General features: G+C 33.9%; 2 protein-coding genes across 2 annotated transcripts in view; one reads left to right on the top strand and one right to left on the bottom strand.

Annotated features, from left to right (window-relative positions):
• LOC123563897 (voltage-dependent anion-selective channel protein 2-like) overlaps nucleotides 1-24,650 on the bottom strand; it is a 372,548-nt gene that overhangs the window by 347,240 nt on the left and 658 nt on the right. The gene's annotated exons all lie outside the window — the stretch shown is intronic.
• Nucleotides 1,092-13,300, top strand: LOC123562183 (visual pigment-like receptor peropsin). Its single transcript, XM_045354833.2, has 6 exons — nucleotides 1,092-1,126; nucleotides 2,001-2,192; nucleotides 3,937-4,064; nucleotides 5,754-5,850; nucleotides 10,577-10,796; nucleotides 12,153-13,300. The coding sequence occupies exons 1-6, from the start codon at nucleotides 1,092-1,094 to the stop codon at nucleotides 12,417-12,419; spliced, it is 939 nt and encodes a 312-aa protein (XP_045210768.1). The 3' UTR covers nucleotides 12,420-13,300.

Here is a 24,650-nt window from a genome sequence, read left to right on the forward strand (position 1 = left end):
TTCCTCATCTAACTTTTGATTCCCAATATGCACCCTTTATAGAACAGGAGAACAACAACAACAGCAACAACAACAAATCTTGGCAACCGACAAGGTTACACATTTAATAAACGCATTATAGTGCGTCTGAAAAAATATAACATAATCTGTTCAATAAATTCGAAATATATAAGGATCATTATTCCATATGACATGTTACTTTAAATCATGATAAAGTCTCTTTTGAATCTGTCCTAACAGCCCTGTCCCTCCATTTCTGAATAATAAAAGTATGCAAACATTCTTGATTTTGCATACTGAAAGAATGTCTGCATACTGATGATACGATACGGATGATTAGAAGGAAATTTAGTCAGCTTACTCCCATCCTCTCCCCTGTATACTCTACATTCCGGTTACAATGTCTGTTCTCTTCTTCACAGTTGTGTAAAATACACAAATAAAGAATTTTGACGAGTGTTTCTCAGATCTTGACATAGTTCTGGATATTCCAATATTGCAAAAATATCTCGTACTTTAATGTCCTATTAAAAGATGATTTCCATTGACGGGAAAGACCCCAGCTGTTTAAAGATGAGAGTAGTCATAAGATAATGAAATAACGAGACTTGTTAAGTAGCACATAAAAGATGATATTCCCTCTGGAACACAGATCTATGTGCCGAATAAAGAATTTGAGAGTGGTATTTCTCGTCTACGAACGTGCGTAGTAGTCAACAGCGGATATTTTGATGGGATAAACTAAATTTGAAGTCTGTACACAGACTGTGTACCATTTTCCAAAACGGTTGTCATAATTTATTACAATGGCCGCAACAAATGGAGAAACATAAGTGTCGCGTTTGAACGGTCCGTCAACGCCAAAAACGGCACTGGGGAAAACCAGTTTCAGTGTCTATATAGCCGAATTGATATTGTTGACATAAAATATTTCATCCAATAATTTTGGCATTCAAGCACGGGCCTGAACACAAAATCTATATTTTTCAGTGTTTAACGTATAGATTGAAATATCTTTTGTAAGTTTTGTTGTCTTTTTCACAAAAGATAATAATATACCTTTTTGAAAAATAGTTATATTCACAGACGAAATGGATGTAGATGACTGTTACATGAAGGTTAAATTGTATGTTGTATAAATGTTAAACATATTCATAAAACCTAAAAGGTAAGGGTAGATTTCCGGGAAACTTAGAGGACAGCAAGCACAGTAAGAGCCATGCACCGCAAAGTAGGCAGTTAACAGATAGAAACTGTAGTGGAAACATGTAACAGACATGTTGCTTCAAAATATAACAACAAGTACATTTTAATTATATGAAAAATGCAAGAATAATGAAGGGTTAGAAAAAGGGATGGATGTTAGTGGAAGTAAATATTAAACACGGAAAGCCTAGCTCCAAGAACGCAGTCTTCTAGTCGGCGACCCTTCAATCACCAGTCGTGCTTACAGTTTGAATTACAAAGTTGTAATCCGTCTTGAAATCCATTAGCTTAACAAAAAAACTGCAACTTTCTAGAAAATGAAATCTCTTTGTTACATTTAATAACATTACAAAATAACTCCATAACCATGAACAGTCTACAATTTGAGTGCAGTTACGGCTCAATACAAAGTGACATCTACACAAAGTTTGCGTATTATTTTCGCATTTATTTATTTATTTACATACAAGTATCATAAGTCATACATATTCTACATGAACTACTCAAGGGATAAGAATACGGCTTTAAAATAATACGATATTCCGACTTTACGTAAAACATGTTCCAGAACACTTAAATTATAGTTCTTACATGTTTTAGGTTAGTAATACATTCATTGCATCAGCCACAGAGAGAAATTCTGAAATAAACGAGTTTTGCATAAATTCTACATATGTAATATTGCTCGAAGCCATTGCATTACTTGTAAGCAAAATGTCCCCATGTGTACCTTCATCTAATTATTCTGCATATGAATTTGCTTCTTTTCAATCTAGAATAAAGCAATAAGACAGAATAATTTCTGTATTGTTTTTACTTTCAGCAATTGCATCTGCCATTGGGAACAGTTTGGTACTTATATTGGTATGGCGATTTAAAACGCTGAGAAACAAAACTACCATACTTATAATAAATCTAGCCATTGCAGACCTTGGAATCAGTGTGTTTGGATTTCCTATGTCTGCTTCTTCAAATTTTGCACACGGGTAAGAATTGTGAGGACCATATATTTTTAAAAATATTTTTGCTTTATGCAGGTTCTTTAAATGTAATGTCTTGTGCAGGAATATACATATCTGCGTATGCACTTGTTTTTCTTTTGTTAACATTCAGCATATAAGGTGACTATACTTTGAAAGTAAGTTACGTTTTAAACAACGTTTTCTTGTAAAATAATGTTTTACAGCGTGACAACACATATTTGTATGTAATTAGAGCAAATGACACTTATTTCTAAACTGTTTCCAAGAAATGACACATTGGCAAGATATTTATAGATATCCGGCTCACGGCTTCCTTTACAATTTTCCGTAAATATTACGTATCCATCAAGGAACACAGAAATAATACGAATATCGTCACAGAAGGCTTTTCAGCATGCTAAAGATATGTATTTCTGATTAGTAAAAATCTTGGAGGGTATAGACAGAAATAATAGACCAGAAGAAATATAATAATTTTAACAAAGTAATTTCATGTTGACCTTTTTTTTGCCCAAGGGCTGTCGCACTGGCTTATTTATTCATTTATTTTGTTGGGTTTAAAATCGCACCGACATAACTATAGGTCATATGGCGATTTTCCAGCTTAGATAGTGGAGGAAGACCCCAGGTGCCCCTCCGTGCATTATTTCATCACGAGCGGACACCTAGGTAGAACCACCGACCTTCCGTCAGCCAGCTGGATGGCTTCCTCACATGAAGAATTCAATGCCCCGAGTGAGGCTCGAACCCACATCGATGAGGAGCAAGTGATTCGACAATGGCTTCAGAACGAAGGCTTATATGAACTGACTTAATTAACACATTTTATTATTCAAATTTCGAATATTGGCTTCGTTAATTTACGGCATTTGAGCCCATTCGGATCAAAATATTTTAGATTCTTTTTTATTAAACTCGAAAGCATCATCATTAGATTGGGTTGTGTATAAGAGCGTGTGATCAATTTTGAAAGATATTGTGATTTAATCAGCGATAATGTGAACTTGGAATATTCGTTTACTGTAGTTTGGAGTCGATCATATGGACTATTATATGAAATGCTTTTGAATGCTATTTTATTGTGGGCTGATAGATAATGAGAAAACAAAATGGAGCCAGTTGGTGAAACTAAATTCTCGGGATTATACCTGTCGTTTAAACCCAGCAAAATTCTTAAAATCCTATATTGACTCTGTAAATTCCTTTATTGCCCCTGTTCTACTTATTGGCTTTTATTTTCTCATTTAGCCTCAATTCAATTTGGTATAAACTCAGTCATTATCATTTACTTGTTAGCAAGTGTTCAACTGTTCTACAGCTTACTAGACGTATAATGGATTTTGCTATGTAAAAGAATTAATACGCATAAATATAATAACATAATTCAGTCACAATATTTGTGTGTAATTTATTTTATTTTTTGCTGTAATTGTTTGCACATATATACACGTTTTCTAAAATCAAATGTAATTTGACTGACATCTTTCAACAGTATTTTAAACAAAGGTTTGCGGTTTGTTAGCAGTCCAGATTTTTTCGATTCCTTCATTGTATTAATTCTGTACCACTAATAAAATAAATAAATAAATAAATAAATAAATAAATAAATCCGCATCATCTGGTTCTTGAGTAATTGTAAGAGTGTTGTATTCGTATTAATCATTTCATTTTGATATCAACATGTATCAGAATATTAAAGTTTTTTTCAGATATCTGACCATTGTTAATCTTAATCTCGTAATTTTAGGTGGCAGATGGGTCAAGTAGGATGTCAGTGGTATGGATTCACCGGAATGCTGTTTGGTATAGGCAACATAGGTCTACTGACAGCCATTAGCCTTGATAGATATTTGCTCACCTGTAGACATTCAGTTTGTAAGCATGTTATTACCAGCCAATCATATGTTTTTTTTTTCTCCCACGTTATAAAGTATTCTGATATTCATACAATATTTGGTAAGCGTGATTTGAGTTATTTTCCATACGAGCAGTTTTAGTAATTGGTAAACATAATTTTACTTATATATATAGAAAACATTTTATATACTATTTATTCTTTATAAACCAGGGCACTTGGTTTCATGTATTTTAACTGGTTCTTTTTTTCAAAATTGAATACAAGTAAAAATACACAGTTTTGCTAATGTATAGGTTTATTTGTGTTCAATTATATCGACAACAGCGTAAATTAGTCTTCGATTTTTCTGGGTTTGCCAAGCAACTCATGTCAGTATAATTACGTTTTAAGTTCGTTACGAAAATTCTCACAGACATTTGGAAATAGATGTTTAAAATAAGTACTCAATATAGCTATGGTGACACATGCTGTGATAAAGTAAAAAATAACCTTTTGTGATGTTTCGTAGTAAAAATATAATAAAGTATCATTGTGTAGGATTACTTTTATCTAAGAAATAATTTATAGTAAAATCGTGTTTTAACACTATTTATACGCGATGGGCTGTTATACGTCAGGCGTAAATATTTCACGAGGGCGCAGCCCGAGTGCAACTATTCTTTTACTCACAACGTATAGCAGCCAGAGTGTATAAAAAGTGTTCAAACAAACACGGGTTTGCTATTATTATAAATCATTTCGATTATTATATGTGTGTATTATAAAATTTAGATCAAATATGATAGAACCGTTTCTTGGCGCATGTATGGTGCCAAATGGTAGGTCGTCACGCTCTTTTGTTTATACACGTCACGTCAGGACCTGAAATGGTAATACGTTTTGCGGAGTAGTTCCATTAGGGCGCAAATGATGGCGAATTATTCTACACAGCTAATAACCAAGTCAGTGTATGTGTAAATTAATCATGACAGTTATGCTATGTCATATTTCGTTTTAAACATGTTTTAAGTTAAAATATCTTACTAAAGATTTATTTCTCGATGAGTACATGGCGCTCGATATCACGCCGACGTGTCGTCAAAATAATATCGTAGTTGCTAGACATATTAGAATATGCCTATTCTTAAATGAATGATGATGTTTTTATACTGTTGTGCTGTTATGCATACTGAATATGATCGCTAGATACATTTATCCTATCTAATATTCTTCTCCCGTAAATAAGCTGACTTTTTACGACCTACCTTTGTAAAAGTATCTTTAAAAATAAGACCGGAAAGTAAAATCCATTAATGAATGTTTGAATGTTTTGACATCTATTATACAAAGAGCAGTAACGAAAACACGATTACATTTCAAAAAGTTACTTCAACAGAAATGGTGTAACTAAATTGTATTAATTGTTTTACTAGAATAAGTTTGTTTTCAATGACGTTTTTCATTTCGAACTAATGAATGATTTAAGTGTACTAAAATAAAGGCGACGTGCTCCGAAATGTTCTCTGTGACTTGTTTTAAAGCAGACTTTGAAACGAAAACTTTAAAGCGACAGATACGGATAACGAATCGTGTTACAAGTGACGCTTATCTCACCGTAATTTTAATTTTAAAAATAACCCAAGACTTGTTTTGAATAAATTACATATTTTACAATGAACAACGGTCAAGAAATATATCAAGTGCTAGACAACGTATTTATATTTCAGTTTTACAACTTTCTGTGTACCACTATATATTTCTTGTCTTGATTGTGTGGGGAAATGCGCTATTCTGGGCAATGACACCTTTACTTGGATGGTGCAGGTAAGGATATAAACTAGCTCCTGTTTTGTTATGGTAACGGATTTCGCAACTTATTACCCCCCCCCCAAAAAAAAAATCATAAACTAAAAATTGCCTGATTGTTTGAGGACGAAACATGTAAACTAATGAAATTTAGTATACATTAGATCTCTCATTTTATTTAGAATGGTCCATGGTGATAAAGATCACACCGATTAATGCATAAAATGTTTGTTAACTGTAGTAATCCTATCGAAAGGACTAGTCATTTTGACGCATGAGACACCTTCGCACTGTGAACATTTACAAATCCTATAACTTAAATACCAGGCATAAGGTATGAAGCCAAAATATAATTCTTTAACTTGCTGGCGGTTCATCAACCGGGAATATCGGAAAGACCCCGGCGGGATGTGAACCGTCGACTTTCCGTCACCCATATGGTTACCTGAACCAACAGGCAACGATGCACGTCTTATAATGATATAGAACAGAATAGAATATCTATTTTAATTAGAAAATAAATAAAAAATAAATCAAAACGTTTGGTTTTCAAATCAAATCTTAAATAAATGAAACCCGACTTTGAACTCGATGATATTAGAGAAAATTGATCCGGATTTACCACCACGGACACCTACCTCCCATTTCGTTATGTTTGGTATGAAAACTGCCGCAAAAACTGATAAGCCATGAGCCAACTTCATCGATTAAAATTTCGTTTGCCGAAGAAAGCAACAACATTTACAATTGATACAAAAGCAGTTTACTTAACATTGAATTTATGTAAAAATACAATGAGGATAAATTTATTATCCTTTCCGACTCACGTTCTGCTTTGCAGTCAATTCATAACCGAAATATAGACAACCCTTATTTTCAAAATGTACTGCACGACTTTCTATCATTTTTCATTCCAAGTCCTGTTGGTATAAATGGAAACTGGAATGATGATATTATAGATATACATTTCATTACCGCAATTTAATTCGTTTTAAACATTTACTAATTTTAAACCAGTTGTTAAAACATATTTTCTTATATTGCTTGCTTTTGCTATGGTTTGAAGTAATTTACGTAACAACAATAAAAATGTTCAAAGATCAACCCTTTTCAATGCGTAGTTCATGAGGACGCATACAAAACTAAATAAATTTATTGCCAATAGTACTAAGATACTGTACATATTCAAACCCTAGCTTTAAATTCTTGTAATAAATAAGGATATTGATACCTCCTAGGTCTCCAAACCTGTAAAAAATTGTCAATTGATCGTTGTGCAAAATTCGGCAAAAAATATTTGAATGTACCTGCATTGATGTTTTCCATGTGGACAGAAATCAATTTGTGTACAACATATCTTTCACTTTAGATACCTAGTTTGTTTATTTCTATTTAGCGAGCCACTTAACAGCAAAGAAAATATTTTCTTTGCCACACTGTTGGTTGAACTGACTACCTTTATTCAATATTTAACACTTCTGACTAGTCTAAATGACATCCCGATTCAACATTATTACTGGCAGATAGTTTTATATCTAGAAAGGTCTTTTCTGCTAGACCATTCATTTTCTTTCTTTCTCATATTTAATATTAAAAGATTCTGACAAGATGTCAAAACACTCATAGAACACTTTTCCTATATTATCTTTCACTTGTTTCCTTTGTTTACTAGAAATATCTCCAGAAAACCCACGGTTATTTCGTCTTTATAAGCTTTCTTTTTGCCATTTTTAACAGTCTATATTTCATTTCTGTCAGCTTTTGTAGTCACGTTCCTTTACAGTGCTTCTCTTATTCTTATTTTCATCGACATGTATTAATACCTCTAGTTATTTCTTCTGTATCATAACACGAAACATCGAATTAGGTCGAGTCTTTAAAGATTAGCCTCTTGTTCAAAAGAATACGTTTTTGACTGTTCCCAGGCATTTCTCTCAGCAGCGCTGTTTTTCAAATTGAAAAACAATCAAAACAACAGACGTTTCATCTCTTTTTCAAACAAGCTGAAATAATTTTGAAATGAGACAACTTCTCAATTTGTCCCTTTTAGTGGATCCAATTTACATAATTACATGTCTCATGATTTATCTGTGTTTTCCGTCTTATTATTTGCAACGAGATACACTTATAAAACAGTATGATCTAAGATGATATTAAAGTCTGGGATGCAGTTAACATTATTAAAAATGGCAGTAGTTATATCAAACGAGATGTAATCAGGTTTAAAGACCACGAGACATTTCCCCAGTCTCCATCCCAATACCTGAAACTTAAAAAAACTGGCGTTATCTAACAATTCGAAAAGTTGTGGTTAACAAGATAATGTAGGCCGGGGGGTCCTGACCCCAAATACACGCAGTGCATACATACATGTCTACCTTAGTATTGAAAAACGTAATGTCAAAATGGATCCAAATGTGTGGCATACGGGTTGCGTGCAAATTAGACACCAGCGTAGATTTCAATTTTACAGAAAGACACGATAACCTGACTACATGTACATGCCTTCATATAATGGAATTTCCAAAACTAGTTATGTGTCGCAACATTGTAAATCTTCGTAACTTTTCTATTTGCATAAGATTCTATCAAACGCATCACACTGTCTTTTGATGTTTTACGGCAAATGAAAGTCCTCGTCTTCCTGTTTGTCCCTTGTGAGGCAATTGCAATAAAAAAACCACTTTCGCGGTAACTCTTCGTTCTACAACCATTTGAACAGTCTGTGTACACTGCATCTCCTACCATTAGCTTGTTGTATTTTACGTATGCATGTCTTTTGCTTTCATTGCTTTCTTCAAGGTGGATATGAGCTTTCTTCTCCGGTGAACACTCATGCATAAATAGAGTCTACATTCTAACTAGAAGATTTAACAAACCATTTTAGATTTAAGGTTTAAAACGTTACAAGAATGTTTGCATAATTTTTCAGTTTCCTGACTCAAATCTTGAGCCGTAATGTCATTTTCTAGAATTTTCAAACTATCTTTCGTATATTTCTTGACATTCTTTTTTGTTTTTCTGCTGATTATTCGCCTGCAGTTTCTTTTACACCTCCGATAATAAAGTTCATTATAATTCCTTTGGGGGGCCTCCGTGGCCGAGTGGTTAGAGTCGTTGACTTCAAACCATTTGCCCCTCATCGACGTGGGTTCGAAACCTCATTTGGGGCGTAGAATTCTTCACGTGAGGAAGCCATCCAGCTGGCTTACGGAAGGTCGGTGGTTCTACCCAGGTGCCCGCTCGTGATGAAATATGCACGGAGGAGCACCTGGGGTCTTCCTCCACCATTAAAGCTGGAAAGTCGCCAAATGACCTAAAATTGTGTCGGTGCGACAATAAACCCAACAAAATAAATAAAATACATATAATTCCTTTGGGCTGTAAGTCAGACACTTTCAAACAAAATCAAATCTCATCCCAGGGATTAGTCAATATTAAAATTGATTAAGTCTGTAAATATTCACACTAAGTTGATATAGCTCTATAAATCAAGAGTCACATTTGTAATGCTCTTTAAATTTTCCGCTGTCTTTGACCGCAACTGTCATAAACATCTGATCACTTACTATGATACTGACATAAAATTTGTAAATAAAATAAATATTGCTGTTGTGTTAATGGTAAATCAATACCTTATACATACATTCACTAAATGTTTTGTTTTGAAAGAAAACATTTCTATCTTTATATAAGTAACAATGGTGTAGCAGCATCAAATGCTTTCATGGAGTTACACGCACGCGCTCTTCGAACATTACACGCAAACATTTAAAAAAAGCAATGAATTTTTCTGATGAAAAGATTTAAATAGAATCGACACGGACATACGACTTCCTCCTGGATTTAAGGTTTTTTTTTTAAAAAGTAAAGTCAGGAATTATATTTTTATTGGAAGACGAATTATTATTTGACATGGGCTGTTCTGTTAAGATGTTGAAAAAATCGATATGTTGACGTTTATTTTGATATTCTGATATTAATGGAAAGGAGACCATTTATTTTTATAGCAAGACACTGTAAAAACTGATAAAAGCATTGCATACTATTTTTGAGACGGGTATGAACCACAATGGGACTACTTGCAAATCATCCAAACATTGTTGCCACAAAGTAGTGTCAATATCGTTTACACCCATCTAAACGCACAAAAATAGCATTCAATCTTGAAATAAACGAAAACTTACAAAACTCTATCGTCATCATGTTTCTTTAAAGCAGGACTTAGGCTGGTCCTGCATTATTACAGTTGTCATGAGACAACACTTTGTAAGCTGTACGATCTTTAAAATTATGCGCCACACTACTTTCATCATTCATAGAAATATCCAGCTTAAAATGCACTTGACTATTGTCAAACAGTTAGTGATACAACAATAAAAGAAAAGCAAACGAGCCGTTTGACACTGAGAACAATAACATTTCTAAGCCGACATTTCACACGAAATGCAGTTACTATGTTGATCAACAGCTCTCAGATAACCACACAATTGTTTCAAATACGGTATCAGTGTCCTTTTAAAGATTCAGCATAAAAATCACGGAATCAATGTTAAAAAAGTAAAAAGAACAACGACCATCCCCAAAAGTAATTCATTAATAACAGTGAATCTGATGAGTTATATTGAAATGACGATGTTTTTATGACACTATTTATTCTGTGAAAAATATTATTCACAAGATTTTGATTTATTTACTTTATATAGTGATTATTACATGTTAAGATCAAATGCTTCTTTTGTAGATACGCTTTAGATCCTAGTGGCACAGCGTGCATGGTGACGTGGACAGATGACACCCGGATGTATACGTCATACGTGATGAGTGTATTCGTATCAAGCTTTCTCATACCCAGCGTAATTATCGTGTTCTGTTATGTTAACACCTGGAGATTCATCCGCTCTGTTGGCGACGGTGGCAGACAGGAAAACGTAGAATGGACGCATGAGAAACAAGTAGCAAAAGTAAATATGATCCGCACCATGAGAAAACCAACATAGTGCATTTGCAACCAGCATGGATCCAGACCAGTCTGCGCATCCGCATGGTCAGGATCCATACTGTTCATTAATGGTTTCTCTAGTTGCAATAGGCTTTGAAAGCAAACAGCATGGATCCTGACCAGACTGCGGGGATGGATCCATGCTGGTCGCAAATACACTATGTTGGTGATTCATCTAAACAATTGCGTAATTTCAAAGTTTTAAATGGTGTTTATTTGCATCTTAGTGTTTTATTTTATCTTAAATATATACAGTAGTTATTTATTATATTTATTTTGATACAGAAATAAGAATTATTTGCTTTAATGTTTAGAAAAGTGTAATTGTCATGTTTATACTACCTAAACATTAGATATGGTAAATAGATTTTTTGGTCCCCTATATACACCGTAGTTCGTGTCGAGATCATCTTGATTTTGATAACAAGATCACATAATAACATATATTACACAGTTGAAACTCGGTATCTCGCATTCCAAGGGACTTGGCATTTTACTTGGAAATAACAGAAATTCGCTTTAAAATGATATTTTGTGCACGTGTTTTCTGGACGGGATCTGAAAATGTCTTCGAGAAAGTTTGAATTTTGATATTAGCGAGTTCTAGCTATCGAGTTTCATTTGATCTTCGCCCGCTCGCTTAGCTCATTAGGGAGAGCACATATCTACGGATATCGGGGTTGTGAGTTCTATCCCCGTGCAGGGCGTATGTTCTCTTTGACGATATCATTTGTCCTCAACCTTTGATTCATGTGGGGAAGCTGACAGTTACTTGCGGAGAACAGGTCTGTACTGGTACAGAATCTAGGAACATTGGTTAGGTAAACTGCCCGCCGTTACCTAACTGAAATACTGTCGAAAAATGGCGCTGGGCTAAACTCAAAACAGACAAACGAACAAATCAACTGGTTTTCAGTACAGATGTATTGGACACCTTATAGCTGTCTTACCCCAACTCAGTTTGCTTTCGGATGCCAGTGAAAATGCAAAGATGTGATGACGAAAGTGATTTCATAGCGAAATGGCCCAGTATAACCGCTAAATCAGCTAGACATGACTACAAAATATGAAAGTGAATGAAAAGTTTAATCAAATCTTTATTCAATACAATGCTTCCAGAAAGGCCAAAAACACTGATTGTATTTTTTCTATGTTTCAAAATATATGTATTTATTTTTCATCGAACCAATATAAATATATGCCTTCTTAATTTAAGCTAATGGTATGGAAATTACTTTAAATAAAAAAAAAACGTTTTGACCATGATTCTATCTTTATATTGTTAGTTATATTATTTTTTTTTATATTTCTATGACAGATGTGCGCAATTGCTGTTTCTCTGTTTCTGTTAGCATGGACGCCGTATGCAGTTGTGTGCATCTGGGCTGCAATCGGAAATCCTCGGACTATTCCGCCATTACTACTCGTGGCACCCACTGTGTTTGCTAAGTCGTCTGCCTGTTACAATCCAGTTTTATACGCTCTTGTAAACAAGAGGTTCAGACTTGCAATGAGAAAGTTAGTAGGCCTTGGTAAAACAAGAAGAGACAAAGAAGAAATGAGATTGCATCACTTCGAAGGATGAGACAGTGGATTAAGTAAAGGACATGTCATTATAGTAATTATGAATAGTTAAAAATATCATTTCTATCCAAGTTGTAAAAGTTTGAGAACAAATAACAGTTTGAAAGATGTTTGAAACCATAATTCTAAATTAGTCTTTGTTAAGTTCTACTTTTTTGTAGGTTTTATGTCACGCTGACCAATTATGATAGTGTGCTTTGTTGAATTAGTTATCGTCATATATTTGCAACAGACAGTACATTTGCAGACAAAAAGCGCATTATCAAATCTATACAAAGATCCTTCGAAAGCCTGGAAAGCGGCCAAGCGAAATAATAGCAGACTAATTTGCAATTCCAATTACGTCCTCCTCCATGATCCGAAAGGAGGAGAAAATGTTACAACATCGAGTCCATATTTGCAAAACTCAAATCGTATTGACTGATTTATAGACTACTTTTATTCATGGATATTTCGTCTGAACTGGAAATAGCAAACTTTCACAGTCATCATGACGAAGACGCACCTTTATAAAACTTAAGTCATTATTTGATAGTGGAAACGTATCCGATTAAGTTTCATTTAAGATTTTCTCAAAAGAAATATTTTTGAAAATACTTGCTACAGCTTTTCCTTGTTACATGAATAAATGATACCGATCGTATTAGTAATTCATTGAAAACCATTTTTAACATTTGTTCATATCTAGGAAATGTACTTCTAGGTCATTTAAATGTTTACATACTTAAAGAACATTTGTTCTCATATCTTAAGATACCATTTGAATTACCATTTCACTCATTGCAACACAACAAAAGTTTTTAATACTCTGTATGAAAGGATGTATTTTTGGTTTCATCAGATTGCTGAGTTACATGGACATGAATAATTGCTATTATGTTTGGTTGTGTACAGCAGTATATTTTCTGTTGCTGATAAAATACTTAAAAGAATAGATCAAGTGTATTAACTGTCATTACTATTTTGTATAACTGCTTTTAAACTTCATGCGTGACTCTGCTGTAATTGTGATTTTGCAAAGTTTCAAATAAATGTGCACTGCTTATCGCGCTTAAAGTTTTTATGACATGACTTGAATTCATCTTGATTTTAGTCAGTTGGTTTGTTGTCTTTAATGATCTATACCAGAGCTTCATATACTTTATATCCAAGACGCCAATATTGAAATATTATGCATTGCATCGTCATAAATAGTGTTACAGGCGGTGGTGTTATGCAACGAGGCGTTATCTGCAAGCCTATTTGCTGTACATACAGCTGCATTAACTTAGAATTCTAACACGACCGGCAAATAACCTATATACACTTAGGAGAAAATCAATCAACGGTTATTTTGCGATAATCCATGCGCGTGCAAAGTAGTGACGTCATCGTCTATGTATTGAATGATCCAGGTGCGTAGCATGAAGTGTTGTTCATGTCGTAAAAAGTAGTTACTATTTTTTCTAACACTGTTGATACTAGTATGTCGTGTTACAATCGAAATAACAAGTTCCCAAGTATAATTTATCGCAGAATAACCCGAGTTTTTCGTTTGGGGTGGGCCGAGCTGTGAATATAGTATAAACGATACATATTAAAGTTTTATTGAAACATAAAAAAGTATTTTATTCTATCTTCTATTTATAAACAATTATGATTGATTTAACAACCCGTTTACAGACAGTTTCTGAGAGCCATGTCAATTATTTTCCTATATCGTACTTAACACAACCGATCTACAAACATGTGTGTTTATGACATCACAGTATGTTTAACTGTTAAAAGGTGTAACACTTAACAAACGACATCAATTCATATCAGTTCACACTGCTTTGGAAGTATGAAACACTCAATATTAAAATAAAATCATGAAGATAGACAGAGTGTAAAATGTGCGATTGTTGTTTGATAGTTTACAAAACGACCAAGCGTCGTTGGTGTTTGAACAGTTTAATAAAATGAAAAAAGGTATGTGTTCACGGTGTATTTTTCGGAAATTATCTTGTAAATTTTCATTCATGAATTAAAAAGAAACGTCGTCTTTTGGGGGAAAAAGGACGCCACTTCGAAATGCAAGTGCCTACGTTTCCTCAACAAATGCGGACTGAGTCACTGATTTTATACGTTTTTAACACTTATTTGAGTAACTTAATGAAACGAGACTATTAGTATTAGACCTCTGGTTAAAAAAATAAATCAACTTGAGCATCTGTTTTTAGTAGAACTTCTTGTTTGCATTTATCCTACCGTTGACTGAAAGTTGTCGTATTCATGTATAGCGCTTCCGTTTAAAATGAGAAGAAGGCGTGTGTGCGTGTCTTTTATCCTATTTATTCCCATTCTACTAATAAAGGTCTGACCAGTTCTAGAACTATCCCTTTTATACTGAGCGCCAAGCGAGGACTCTATCGGTACCATTCTCAGGTCTTTGGTATGACGCGGTCAGGGAGCGAACCCACGACTTCTACACTCGAAGCAGATGCTTTACCATTGGGCTACCTGTACAGTACAAAAATAATAACAAACTTCAAAAATGCAAGAAACACGAGCATCTAAACTAGGGATTCATAAAATGCAGTATTTCAACAGTCAAGAATAATTCTTTAGCCAGTAGCTGGAACAGTCAATTTTTATAATGTCTGGATAAAAGTTTAATATGTCGCATAATAATATTCAAAATACAACAGGCAAAATGATATCAGGCAAATCAAAGTCTGAAAATTAAATAATTTTCTCATTTTACGTGGCACTTCGCGAGTACAAACAACTTCCGCTAAATATATAAAATCAGCATCTACGAGACATTTGTTTGCAATATTTATACTGCCAAATAGCAACCAAATTTATTGCAAAATTTACGAAAACATTAGCGAATATAGCACAGTAGTTCGTAATATTGTATTAGTTATTTCCACACTGTATCATTACAGATCAAGTACAAAGTTACGAAACCCTGTTGAATATGACGCATTCCGAACAGACAAATATGACAGGCTTGTTTCCAAGATCTAGATTTAATAATTACAATTCCGTTTTCCGGATACTCTACCCGATCTGTGATTTTTGGGAGAATATAATAGACATACCAGGACCAAATTGCTTGAAGAATGTTTTAATCGGCTATGCATAAGAAAAACTTCTTTTATACAATGTTTAATAACAGGATTTATTCACATTCATGCGTTTCTGATATTTCGCAAGGCCAGAATCTCTTCAACTTCTACTACGTCAAACAAACTATGGATCAATAGACACCGCTCTCTAAGGCTGACATCCAGCAAAACAAGAATACTTAGCTAGGTATATTGGACGTCCTTAAAAAGTTTATGAAACAAGGGTGTCTGACCAGGAAAATTGGACTGGACTCCAAATTTCATAAAAAAAACAAACGTGTTGGACTTTTGGAGAGTCGCTCTTCAACAGTATTTCAGTTATGTAACAGCAGAAGTTAACCCGTTAACTGTTCCTGTTCAAAGCCGCATGATTTCAGACACAATGCAATTTCATCAAATTGAAATGGAGAACATATGTCTAACATTTGGATTGAATTTGTGACCCCTCAGTATGTTTATTTGTGCCCTCCATACTAAGATAAGCGGGTAAGCATACGAATGTTTGTCGCATTAAAAAATTCACGAAACAAGAATGTCTAGCCAGGAAAATTGAATTGCTTTCAAAGGTTCATGGAAGAAAGCTTTCTAACCAGGAATGTTTGGTTGCATTCAAAAGTTTATAGAATAGAGACATCTATCCAGAAATGTTGGATTGTATTCAAAAGTTTATAGAATAAAGACATCTATCCAGGAATGTTTGGTCGCATTTAGAAGTTTATAGAATAGAGACATCTATCCAGAAATGTTGGATTGTATTCAAAAGTTTATAGAATAAAGACATCTATCCAGGAATGTTTGGTCGCATTCAAAAGTTTATAGAATAGAGACATCTATCCAGAAATGTTGGATTGTATTCAAAAGTTTATAGAATAAAGACATCTATCCAGGAATGTTTGGTCGCATTCAAAAGTTTATAGAATAGAGACATCTATCCAGAAATGTTGGATTGCATTCAAAAGTTCATAGAATAACGACACCTTTCAAGGAATGTTTGGTCGTATTCAAAAGTGTATAGAATAAAGATACATATCGAGGAATGTTTGGTCGCATTCAAAAGTTTATAGAATAAAGACATCTATCCAGGAATGTTTCGTCACATTCAAAAGTTTATAGAATAGAGACATCTATCCAGGAATGTTTGGTCGCATTCAAAAGTTTATAGAATAGAGACATCTAGTCAGAAATGTTTGACTGCATTCAAAAGTTCATAGAATAACGACACCTTTCCAGGAATGTTTGGTCGTATTCAAAAGTTTATAGAATAAAGACATATATCGAGGAATGTTTGGTCGCATTCAAAAGTTTATAGAATAAAGACATCTATCCAGGAAAGTTTGGTCGCATTCAAAAGTTTATAGAATAGAGACATCTATCCAGGAATGTTTGGTCGCATTCAAAAGTTTATAGAATAAAGACATCTAGTCAGAAATGTTTGATTGCATTCAAAAGTTCATAGAATAACGACACATTTCCAGGAATGTTTGGTCGTATTCAAAAGTTTATAGAATAAAGACATATATCGAGGAATGTTTGGTCGCATTCAAAAGTTTATAGAATAAAGACATCTATCCAGGGATGTTTGGTCGCATTCAAAAGTTTATAGAATAAAGACATCTATCCAGGAATGTTTGGTCGCATTCAAAAGTTTATAGAATAAAGACATCTACCCAGGAATGTTGGTCGCATTCAAAAGTTTATAGAATAAAGACATCTATCCAGGAATGTTGGTCGCATTCAAAAATTTATAGAATAAAGACATCTATCAGGAATGTTTGGTCGCATTCAAAAAATTGATTTATCTGAACTAAATTTCTAACGCGAATAAAACCTTTCATTACTCTGTATCTATCAGATATGAACACTATTTCAGATATATTTAATTAATTTGATTGGTAGAGTGTATCATGCCAGAAAAAGCAGAGATAGCAAGCTTGGCCTTGCCGATAGAAAAAAATAATCCCATAACATTAGACAGGGTATTATTACACAATGGTAGCTGTAAAAGATTACTTTTGACTGAAATTTGCATTTCCTCTTCAGTCATGAAACTTTCTTTCATTTTTCAATATGTAAACCAATGGTTCTTGAAAGAGGTCTAGAACCGTAATTTCGAAAGAAAGAATGTTGTTCTAGGAAATTGTTGTTTGAATAGCTTATGAAATGATTTAGCAGATTAAAATCATAAAGAGATACGAAAAGCAATTACCGAATTCTACTAGAAATATGAAAGCTTACCAGTGATTCCAAAATGCAGGAATAATGAAACGTATACGGAACAATTAATTTATAAATGTTCTGTTCTGATGACTTAATAGAACACGTTAACAGAAGCAAAATACAGCTAAATATAAACAGAAACATATTATAGTTTTCAAGCGCTAATGAATACTACCAGCTTTTCATAATAACCACGTTCAAGGCGCATACAAGTTATTTAATGTTGTTTTTTACAATATGGCGATTATTAAAAATCAAAGGCGAATATCCTGAAACAAACTTAACAGTTGACATTTCGTTTCAAAAGGGATCTCCCTCATTCTTTCTAACAATATTAATTTTTGAATGGAGTTTTCTGGTGTTTCTGGTAGTTCAGCGTGACCCGTTAAGACTTATCCTCGAGATCTATCTTAAAACCTGAACATGGGGTCATAAAAACCATCAAAGTGTCTTTTAATGCGAAAGAGTCTTAGATTTCTGCCAAAAGCAAATATTTGCGCCTTTTATATGTGAATAACTGGAAATCTCTCCCCGAATAAGTAGTTTTACAGTATTGGAAAAAGCCTCATGATTCCGAAATCAGAGGCTGAATGAAAAGATTTGAAAACAAACCCCACAGAACTTCGGAAATTATCAGCATTTAACATTCTCATATAAGTGGCATGTTTTGCATCGAATTTGACAAGGGTTTGTCCAAAATGAAAAAGATTCAACCAAATGGTAATATGTTGCAAAATTATTTTAGGACTTCAAACGGCGATTAGTCCTATTCATTCCTTCACCATTTATGGCAAGGTACACACAATGCGGAATGTTGAAATTACTTGCTGTCGTGAAAGACTCTTATCATGATAGTAATTAAGCTTTAGTAGGAAGCTATTCTTATCCATCTGAGGGTCGTCAGATTCCCGATACGAAGGAAAACTAGGTAATCATAGTAAACTTCTGGCATGCGAGAACGGGTCGAAGCAAGTAAATACTGTAACGCAACTATAAACTATAACATGTTTTTAATGATAACGCTAAAATTAGAAACAACAGCTGTCTCCATAGGATGACACATGCCCCCGATGGCACTTTGAATGAATAGTTATGGCCGGTGTTAGAGTTTAGGACCTTTGACCTACGGACCTGGGTCTTGCGCGCGACACGTCGTCTTACTGTGCCACACATTCATGCGTAGTTATTTTAAAATCCATGCATGAATGACAAAGATATGGACCGGACATGCCCATCATTGCACTATCATGAAATATGACCTTTAACGTCTAAGTGTGGCCTTGACCTTTGAGCTACGGACCTGGGTCTTGCGCGCGACACGTCGTCTTACTGTGGTACACATTCATGCCAAGTTATTTGAAAATCCATCCTTGGATGACAAAGATATGGACCGGACCACTGGCACCAGATCAGAAAGAAAATGCCTCCGTACGTGTTATACCCTACCCCTAGGTATTCTATAAGAACCATGGTCGTGAACGGGAAAATATACTAACCCATTTCAATCGCGTATTTCATACCTAAAACACGCAGTTCAGTAAATGTGTACTATTGATATTAAACAAGCGATAATTTATCTTCCATCGTGCACCAGTCACATTGTCTCAATATTCCATATTGCAGAGATGCTCCATATATTTTATGCTTTAGTCAACGTTACAGAAAAAACTTGCGTGAACTCCCTTAATGAACATCCGGTCTAGAGGTCACGGCAGTGTGCACATGTTAAGCGAAATGTAAACAAACAAAAACAGAATGCAATATATTTACAGTTTTACGATAAGACTCGAAATGATGAATGAAATTCATCTTGTATATGATTTTGAATTTGAAATCATACATTGGTATATATCTATTCTGTTTATTTAATTCATTTTGCACATTTATGCTGCATATAAACATTTTAGCGTTCACGTGTAGTAAAATGACGACTGACATACATTTTCACATCAGCCAATCAGAGTGTGTCTGTAATCTAGACCGGAACTTCACCAGGGAAGTTCAAGCAAGTTTTTGTGTACCTTTGAAAAACTGTAAACTACACGTTGTTTTTCTAAGATAAGAAGTATTGAAGAAATATAACCGGTACACAACGGAAGATAAATTACCGCTTGTTTAATATCAATAGTACACATTTACTGAACTGCGTGTTTTAGGTACGAAATACGCGATTGAAATGGGTTAGTATATTTTCCCGTTCACGACCATGGTTCTTATAGAATACCTAGGGGTAGGGTATAACACGTACGGAGGCATTTTCTTTCTGATCTAGTGCCAGTGGACCGGACACGAAAATTGCGGACAGACCGACAGACGGTTCAAAAACTATATGCCTCCCTTCGGGGGCATAAAAATGTTGTTAACTGTATTTCTTTTTGCATATTTTAGTGTAATATGTGTTTTCTTTTTGTTTTGAAACATCCGTATAAACAATTCCATGAAGAATTCAGTTAAGCACTACACAATGTCTTATTGTGCTACATTTTGACATTATCAATAGACTTTACACTGTGAAATACAAACCTTATGTGGAATATATCGGTGAATATTACATTCAGAAAGGTACTACATTTTAACGTAGCCTACATACCTAGGTCTACAGACATTGCATAAAAAAGAAATAAGGTCAGTAACTCGGAAAAGTGATGTGCTTCCGAAAGAAGTCCAAAGTTAATAGATATTAGTTTTACCATTTTTTGCACATTTTCATGTAGAATGGGTCCTTTGATCAAACTTCTTCACTGCCAGAATGCCTTCTGTATAAAATGTGATGGCTTTCATGTTTATACTCCAACGATGAACAGTTCTTCAAATTGAAACCTAATGTTTACTTGGACACGAGCAAAAATGCGTCTTTTAATCATGTAGCGGACCACTACTGACCGGTATTTCACTAGAAACGATCAAACCCCCTATTTTATTTCTATTTTTCGTCAATGTATGACTAAACATTCGTAAAAAGTAGGTTTTGGAAAGAAATTGAAGGTTTATAAAAGTACGTCAGCTAGATCTCAATGTGTCATTATCGCATGAAAAAGAAGTACTTTAACATAAACTCATGATGTAACTCTTTTCTCATTGTGAAAATAACTTCGTGACATACGACCAGGCCTTCACGACTGTTGACAACATTTCTGTTTCACTGGTTCGCTGGTGACTTCGAAATATAAAATATAATCTTTAAGTGTCAGCTTCTCGTTAAAAATGATATTTTCGATGAAATATATTCATCGCATTCTTATTAATACATGTACTGTCTAAACATTAGAACTAAATTGAGTGAACAGTGAGTGTCGTAACTATGTTATTGTAGAACATAATTATCTGCTATTTTTTTTTTTAAAATCTAAAACAATGATATTTCTCCGATGCTTGAGGGTCTGTATGAGGTTCTTACAGTTTGTCCATGAATGTAATAAATATGATATAAGCTGTGTAATGTTCAGATGCATCCTCGTGATATTGTTCCTTCACACCTGAACTCAAAATAATGATATTGGCAACGACAAATCACTGTTTGAGACATATTACTTTTTTGGACGTTTTTTTTGCAAATTAATAAACTTTAAAACCTTGACTGATTGCCGACACTAGAAGATAAAGTTTTACTTTATTCAGACAACAGGTTTGAAAATAAGTTGCCAACGCTATTTGTGTAATATTAAGAATGATTTATTTTGACAAATGATCAGTCATACAAACTAAAATAAAACTAGTCCTTTCTCTACATACAAAATATCGTAGATGTATGTTTTAACGAATGTGTTTCCTTCAGAAGAAAAACGTAGTACATGTATTAATATAGCTTTGGTATGTGCTATATATGAGAAAATGCTAGGACATTGATGTTCTTCGAGCATGCAAAACCTCTTTGTTTACGACAGCAATATTTGAAATTTTATCTTTGCCGTATCTGGCGATGACGTATGCGGTATACATGTGTACTCAGCTGGCTTTTTGTATTTTTTGCTGTTATGTAAGTATATATAGCAACGTGTTCGATGGAAATGAGTAACTTTATATACAAGAGACAGTCAAGTTCAAATCATTTATGAACCAATCCCTGAATTTTTATAAATGCAATTAACAGTTTCTACACATTAAATTAACATGTCTACGTGTACTAATAGTGCTATGAATAAGATTTAAATTTCTTTTAGCGGTTGAATGTTACTGCAGGTCACTTAAGTATGAATGCAGCTCTATATGCACAATTAATTTATATATGTAGTAAGGTTAAATGCGTTTGAAGATATTTGAAATAAATTATCCATCATATCTGTCATAAAAATAGCGTTTTAGGATTATTTTATGACAGATATGATGGATATCTTTGAACGTTACAAAAAAAATAAGCTTAAGCCTTAGTAATGTTCAGTAAGCATTGATATTCACACAGATAAACAACAAAACATAGCAAATGAGTCGCACCATGAGAAAACCAACATAGAGCATTTGCGACCAGCATGGATCAAGACCAGCCTGCACATTCGCGCAGTCTTGTCAGGACCCATGATGTTCGCTAACGGTTTCTCTTATTGCAACAGGCTTTGAAAGCCATGCTGGCCGCAAATGCACTGTGTTGGTTTTCTCATGGTGCAGCACATTTTTAATTATTTTTATGTAACGTTATTGATTGAGGTCGCTGTCCGATATCGTTATAATTCAAAGGCGTTCGTTCAGTACAATTACAAAGCTTTTGGTTTTTTTTATCAGACAACCGTTTCATTATGTTATTAATGTTGTTCTCATATTAGAAGCACATGAAATGAGTGAAATAATTGTAAAATAGCAGATGTTTTCATGAGGAAGAATTATTATAGCCTATCATAAAACTTCTTAAGGATGTAGGATCGTTTCTTTTCTACCGTTAAAATTATTTTATACTCCATGAACTTGAAGAACATTAGTTTCTACGATAAACAAGAATGTAAGCCCTAAAAGGACTGATAGCCAATGCTTATTGAGCGCTATTTCAACCGATACATCTGAAGAATCAACATTTCATTGTGCATAGACCGGTCATGATTTGAAAAATGTTGGTAGAGGTCCACTAGACAATGCTACATGCCAAATATCTAAGCTCTGTGCATTGTGGTTCAAGACATTGTCAGGATTTTTTAAAGGTTTTCCTTTTACAACTCTTTGTTAAATTATGTTTGCCCAAGGGTGGGACTTATTTCAACTCTTACCCCAACGCTAAACCCTAACCCCAAATCTTTGAGCTAAACCCTAAAAATAACCCTAATCCTAACCCCAAAGTTAGGTGATTCCGGATATTTCGAATGTGAATATAAAGTGGATAATTTTTCTAGAATCCATTGCTGCTTGTTTTTGTTGTTTTAAACCGTAGTCCTTAGTTGCTCACACACTTACACAATACTAAAATTGAAAAAAAAATACTGTGAGACTATTTTTACATGTCCAGAATATTTGTGCGATGCGGTCACATAGAAATTGAAGTAAAACTCAAACGACGCGAGGTTGAAACATGCCATAGGCAGTTGCTAAAGCACTAGCTAAAAACACAGGTCATCGAACTCTTTTAAATCTTATAAGGAATTCTTTCACCCACTGTTTAAGCATTTAAATTTCGTCAAATGGAAAGAATGGTGGTACTTTATAAGACAAATTATATCCAATGTAATGTTTAGGTGTTTCAGGTTTTACAGATTACTATGAAAACAAGGTGACATCAGCATTATTTAAGCATAACTGTCACTAACAAAAGCCAGTTTTGCCTGATTGCATTCTATGAGCCAAAATATATTTTTATGAAATACATATAATCTATTGACTAAGTGTATTGTTTATTCGTGGTTACCATTAGGGATACTTCAAACATGTTTAAATACATGTCATCTTCATAAGTTTTACTCATCGAGAATGATAAACTAATAATAAAAAATGCAATTGAAAGTTGGGTCAGTGGGTGGAGAAACGAATGTATTGTCAGTGTTAAGATGGCTTGCAATATCCGGAAAAAAAGGCGTTCTTAACCATTATACCTTGTTGACTGACTTGCCAATATTGTCAACATTTTTATTGTAAGAACCGTGATTTGTCAAGGAAATGTTGTTTTATGATTAAATTTCATTGAAGTGAATTTATAGTGAAATTTAATTTATTTGTATATTCTTAGTGAATTATGTTTTCTTGAAGTGAATTTATCTCTGTTAGGGCTGTTAGGACAACATCCTTCTTGTTTTGACATAATTATGTAAGCATGGCTGTTTTGGATCAACCGTGCTGTTATTTGCTTGGTTGCGTTCTACACTTCTTTACTTCCAAGATCACGTCGAATATTTTATTAATTTCAAGATTTAGTTAAAATCAAAATATAAAACCTTCAAGCAAATCTTCACAAATCTTAACGATTACGTGATAAATAATGTTCGATACGTTAGTAGTAACAATAACTCATTGTAAGACTGGTATATGATTTCAACTTACGGAAAACGAAAGATTTCAGATGTTTGCGGAAATAATATAACATGACAAGACTAACAAGTGTCAAACGCCTACGCATTCTGCACATATCTTTAATTAAATAATTATGTGGTAATTTAGACTTTATAAAGTAATATTCCTTATGGGTCAATATAAAAAGAAAAACGATATGCGATTGAGAAAATAGACACATTCGGCATGTATTTTATAATTGCTTTTACAAATAGGAACCTAGTCTGTGTACTGTTTTAGATTTAGTAATGGACAATTTTTTTACGTTTGTTCCAGGAAATATTAGATAATTTGTACTTAGATTTTGCAAACACCAATTTAATAAAGACACACAACTGTATGAATGCACCCACCATTCAGAAAAGAGAGAGAATATATCGGCGATTGTTATATAGATATACATGCATAGGGCCGGTAAGCAATGCATGCCAAAAATGCAAAACTAATCCATAAAACAA

The sequence above is a fragment of the Mercenaria mercenaria genome, chromosome 2 (genome assembly GCF_021730395.1).
Source record: "Mercenaria mercenaria strain notata chromosome 2, MADL_Memer_1, whole genome shotgun sequence".
Lineage (NCBI taxonomy): Eukaryota > Metazoa > Mollusca > Bivalvia > Venerida > Veneridae > Mercenaria > Mercenaria mercenaria.

Bases quoted from the DNA above. Each gene is read 5' to 3' on its own strand.
- LOC123562183 (XM_045354833.2), top strand. From the start codon at position 1,092: ATGGATGTAGATGACTGTTACATGAAGGTTAAATT. The intron at 1,127-2,000 runs GTATGTTGTATA...GCAATAAGACAG, and splicing joins TGTTACATGAAGGTTAAATT to AATAATTTCTGTATTGTTTT. The intron at 2,193-3,936 runs GTAAGAATTGTG...TCGTAATTTTAG, and splicing joins TCTTCAAATTTTGCACACGG to GTGGCAGATGGGTCAAGTAG.